This window comes from Sesamum indicum, linkage group LG9 (assembly GCF_000512975.1).
Source record: "Sesamum indicum cultivar Zhongzhi No. 13 linkage group LG9, S_indicum_v1.0, whole genome shotgun sequence".
NCBI classification, from domain to species: domain Eukaryota; kingdom Viridiplantae; phylum Streptophyta; class Magnoliopsida; order Lamiales; family Pedaliaceae; genus Sesamum; species Sesamum indicum.
In genome coordinates, this window is record NC_026153.1 from 2744409 (window position 1) to 2749906 (window position 5498).

Sequence of the window (5498 nt, forward strand, 5' to 3'; positions counted from 1 at the left end):
ATTTTTCTAAACTATATAAGTGGTGGGGACATCTTATAATATTGTTGACAAGTTGCAAGTTAGGCATATGGATCCCATCGAGGCACTTTCTGATTATTATATACCAAAAATTCTAACTCAAATCAAATTTAAAATTAATTATATAATAAATACAATATATTTATTATATGTAATATAAATTTTAAAAAATTTATTAAACAAATAATAAATATAATAATTTTTTAATGTGATGGATTTGATTCAGTCAGATGTAATTAAAATAAAAAATTATTATTATGCACACATAAAAAGCGCAAATTAGAGAAAGAGGTCATAGCACCAGCATTCAATATTCATAGTGCTTTCTTCAATAGCACATTCTTGACTGATTTAATTTATTTATATATATAAACACACACACATATAGACACATTTCATAATTGCTCTTTGAAAATCTCCAAGATTTAATAGCTTTAGATTTTTAAAAGAACCAAGACAAAGACACATGCAATGTGTGTATATTTATATATATAGCATGCATAAATGAACTAACTCTACCACATAAACCAAGGAAAAAAGATAGAAAATCAAATGGAGTAATAGATGAAAATAGAAAGAATAGAATTTTCCATCATCATTGTATATAGTTTATAGAATCAAGATGGGAGATGAGCATAGCAGTTTCTTTTGAGCATCTTTATCTTCACAAGTTAGCTAGTGTAATACTTTTGTTTTGACGCAACTGTAACAATTTTTGTTTGTTTCAATAAATACTGTGATAAATATTTTCAAACACTAACATCCTTAAATTATTGAAAGTAACGAATCGTTCTGATTGAACTGTTGTTTGTAGGTTGAAATTGTGAAACTTAGGACTTCCTAATAGTTTGATGATCGTAATGATGATGTAAAATATTATAAAAATAAATTTAGTCAAACACAATTTAAGTGTGGGAAGTCCCCCTTCACACGCTTGGGGGATTGCGACTCCTGTAATTACTCTTAACAGGGCTATATGGTTCTTCACTAGATAGGATTGTTCCCAAGAAAGAAAGAGATCATGTTAGAGAATGCTGCTACTGTAGGAGAGATGAAGGGCATGGGCATGCATGAAAAATGAGTCCCTTCTGTCAAGAGTCGTTGTCCTTGATTAGCAACTCTCCAATTCTTGGTGCAAAAGTGCTGATTATCTCTCCCTACCCCCCAACCCCACCCACATCAAGAAGTACTCCATGGGATTAGTAGTGTAGTGTAGTGCAGGTAGGCCAACGTATCCTCCCGGGTGACAAGAGACATTTGGAGGTCAACTCCCTCCAGAACTATGACGTCATCGTCCACGTCATCCCCCAGCTTACCCTCCCGCTTTAAGTAGAGTGCTCATGTGTTTATTGGTTTTTATCAAATCAACCCCTTCCTTTCCATTTCATCTTCCCTTTATTCCTCTCTCTGTCTCTCTCTCAACCAAAACCTTGGCAAAACCCCTGAGACACAAAGCATGTTTGGACACAACAGCAATGGACTTCCCTATCCTTATGACCACTACTCCTCAGAGTTCCAAGGCCAGTTCCCATTCCCAGACACCACAACCATCACCACCCACCCAACATTCCCATCACCTCCACTATACCTCCCCCCTCTCGCCATCCCCGCTGAGCTCGACTCCCTGTCGGCATTGAGGTCAGAGCTCGGCCACACGAGCAGCGGGTGCAGCAGCTATGGTGGCTCTCCCAGTTCAATAACTAGCTATGGAACATGCAGTCCAACTTTAATCCAGAGGAGCGTCAGCAGCCACTCCCTTCAGAAGAATTCAGAAGTCTATTCCCCAATGAATGCATCGCCACCAGGATACTTTGAAGCAGAGACGAGCTCCGTCAGGAAGGCTCTGAGCACCGGTGATTTACAGGTAACTTTTCATGCATTCAGTGGAAATCTACTAGTTTTTTCATGCAGTTTTTGTCATGAGGATATATAATTTGCAAATATTGGCGTGACAGGGAGTAAACCTCGGCCAACACAGTCAACGGGCAAACAGCCCGTTAGGGAACGAGAGCAGTATAATAGAGAGCATGAACAGAGCCAGCCCGTACAGTCCTGAGGAGAAGAAAGAAAGGATAGAGAGATATAGAAGCAAGAGAAACCTCAGGAATTTCAATAAGAAGATCAAGGTTAATCCAAACCACTTGCAATATTTCCTTTGTTACTTCCTCTCAGTGACAAGAACAAAATGCAGAACAAACATGAATTTCAGGCGGTAACGAAACAATTCACCTAAGATACAAATGGAGAAAATGAGAAAGAATAGTGAGAGTATATTATCACTACTTCACCTAGAAGATGTCAAAGTCACATGTAACGTGCACCACATATCATCGGATTGCATAGCACTCAATGTGCACATATCTTGCACGTGTCTGCTACTCGCACATCTGTCATGTCCCTTTCCGTTACTGGTGTTCCTAACTCTTTTCATGTTACTTGTCGAGCAGTATGAATGTCGGAAGACTTTAGCAGACAGCAGACCACGCATCAGAGGAAGGTTCGCGAGGAACGATGAGATAGAGAAGATGCCTCAAAGTCAATGGGATCATCATACAGGCGTGGAGGAAGATGAGGAGGAGGACGATAACTGGATCAATTTTCTTGATGCATTCTCAGCAAATCTGATGCCTTAATTATCTTATTAATCGATCCTAAAAGGGCTCCGCAGATATTTTTACATGTGTTAGGAGCTCTTGTTCGATGATTGCTTTGTATAACTACTTATTCAAGAATTATTACTAAAGAAAATATTACCATCTTATGAATTAGGATATTCACTCCAAGTGCATGAAATGTCAGCTTCTAATTAGTACCATTGTGCCAAAATCCCACAGCCACAAAAGTCAGTAATTCCTAGTCCACTTAAGGCACTTTTTTCGTTCAAGTAGTGGCTTAGATAACAGAGGTCAATGTGGACAGTAATGAAGCACTCTAAAACAAGCAAATATAATGAGTTCCTACAGTAACTAATCACTGTGTAAGAAAACTGATGGCTCTAGAAGACCTGGGGAAAGGATTAGTGGTGCTTTTGTAGTGAAAGGAAGATCTAAAGCCTAGTGATTGAACGTCCATAGCATTGATGGTGAGAATGAGTGGAGATGAATGAGAAAATTATGATTGGCAGCCGTCTAATATGATTAGATGGTTCTGAGTTAGTAGTCTCCAGAGAAGAAATTTACAAGATTGCCCTTTTCGCGTCTTTACCTTGTTGTAGTTGGAAAGAAAATACATACAACTTTTAATCTTTTAAGTGCATAAAGTCTTGATTAACTCAATTTGAATCATAAAATGTCCCTCACTAGAGCACTAGTAAAACGGTGGGTTGTTAATATCAGTATTTTATTTTATAACATGATCATATATACACATACAATAGCAAAAACGCCTTTTGGATAGTACGAAGTGGTCATCTTACTGTCAACAAGAATTGAATAACCATTTGTTTGCTAATTAAGTGAAGCTGTAAACTGTTAAAATTATACTAGATGATCTTCTATCAAACAGATAAAGACCTATGGTTCACACACCCGCATGGTTAGTACAAAATGGATGCCATGAAAGCTCCTCTCCACAAGAATTCATGTGTATCAGCACAAAGAAACCAGTACAAAACTGAAAATTCAATACGATACTGAACTTTAAAAGAGCGCTTATATTATAATAAAAATATTTCTTCTATAAAAGAAAATGATATAACACAACCATCCATCTCTCCATCTTCCTTTAAGGACAAGGGCTTGATCTAATAGACAAAGCTCAGAGGTATTGCCCCCACAAACAGGGAAAAGACTATCTCATCATAATTATCTGTATTAATAATTAATACATAAAGCTTAGCTACTAAATGCATCCTACTGACTTTCTAACCATGTTACTAAATGAGAAAGAGCATGTTTGGCTTTAAGAGCCATAATACATATATTATATTGTAAAAGCAACAAATTGCCCAGTCTCTTTTCACTAATCATTTGGTTTCTCATGTTACTGAATCATTGATTTCAGCATACAATAATGTGAAATCGGCTCCGGTCATGGCTAACTGTTTGACTTAGAATCTGAATTTGTTCTTTATTTAAGCAAAGGCTAATACCAACAGGCCCCTAGAAGTGGGGAGATCGGCCTGCTGGTTCTTGTCGGCCGGCAGTGGATTTCCCACTAATTCTACTTCAAATTATCATGCTACTAAATTACTCCTACTGATAAACTATTGCATAATATCACGTACATAATACTTTATTTTTGTTAACTAATTATCTTCGTCAAATGAGATTAGTGACAGAATCATCTTTCTTTCTATCTGGCAAAAGATTTAAAAGAGGGTTCAGTTGAGAAACCACAAGGAAAAACTCAGCAAGGAACTTTAACAGGAAGTAGAGTTGGAGATTGCCCAGACCCTGAAAAAGAGCTTTATGAAACTTCTTATATTCATGCTATTTGGAGAAATTTATATTCATGCTATTTGGATAATTAGACAATATTGTGAAATAAATCAGAAATCAAAAGAAAAATACAAAGCCCAACTCCCATGTTTCTACAACTAGTAGAGGCTATCGGCAAGAGACGAAGCAAAGTCCCTCTACCAAAGGTTTCAGCAAACAATCACATCTAGTGGCTGGGGGAAGATTTATTTAATAAAAGAATAGTCATTTTAGAGGGTCCAATAAGACTAGGCACTAAGTTGGATCCAACTCAATGGGGTACTAAGCAACATAATTCATGACTAAAGGCCTGATGGTAACGAATCCCTATTATGTTGGAAAAGGCAATGTCTGAGGCAGGTAATAGACATACAAGCACTGTAACCATTTGAAATAGAAAAAGTACCAATATAGTTTCCCCTGAGAAAAATGCCCAGGCACATGCAAAGCATTAGCTCTCACCAGCAAGTCTAGGATATTTAACAATTAAAGGACTGTCAGGGTGGCCTCATCATGAGTAAACCTTCAGAATCATCACGCAAGTTGCACTGAATAGTTGCTGGGCACATTCCTACCTGATGAGACCATAGCATGAATCCTACCGCTCCCTTAGGCCTTTCCAAGAGCCATACACAACGCAAAGTAAAATTCTAATATTTAACTGAAACTAGAGTATCTTCATCTCATCCCTCTCTTATTGCAGACTCAACTCTCAAGTATAACAAAAATATCTCAAAATCAGTAAATATAGGGGAACATAGCGACCCAGAATATTTATACTGTCCATGTAAATTAAGAACCTTGGCGAAGCATTTTCATCCCTGCTCAAATTAAGAGCCCTTGTGCTTCTGCAGGATATATAGGCAGATGAAGATTGAGAAAAAATTACAATTAATCAATTGGTAAACAAGAGTTGCACCTTTTAGTTCTTTATTTTCTCTATATATACATACATACATATATATATATATCAACAAGAGTTGCGCTTGATTGTCCATATTCTAGTATAAGGAGAGATGATTCATCCTGGAAGATATCTAAGGTGAACTGTGTTCCAACTGA

The 5498-nt window shown here is 37.2% G+C and overlaps 1 protein-coding gene across 1 annotated transcript; it reads left to right on the forward strand.

Annotated features, from left to right (window-relative positions):
* Positions 1230-2791, forward strand: LOC105170829 (zinc finger protein CONSTANS-LIKE 1). The gene is made up of 3 exons (XM_011091750.2): positions 1230-1882; positions 1974-2144; positions 2466-2791. The coding sequence occupies exons 1-3, from the start codon at positions 1475-1477 to the stop codon at positions 2649-2651; spliced, it is 765 nt and encodes a 254-aa protein (XP_011090052.1). The 5' UTR covers positions 1230-1474; the 3' UTR covers positions 2652-2791.

Excerpts from the sequence above, each read along its gene's own strand:
- LOC105170829 (XM_011091750.2), top strand. The coding sequence starts at position 1,475 with ATGTTTGGACACAACAGCAATGGACTTCCCTATCCTTATGACCACTAC. Across the intron at positions 1,883-1,973 it reads TGAGCACCGGTGATTTACAG|GGAGTAAACCTCGGCCAACA; the intron begins GTAACTTTTCAT and ends TTGGCGTGACAG. Across the intron at positions 2,145-2,465 it reads ATTTCAATAAGAAGATCAAG|TATGAATGTCGGAAGACTTT; the intron begins GTTAATCCAAAC and ends CTTGTCGAGCAG.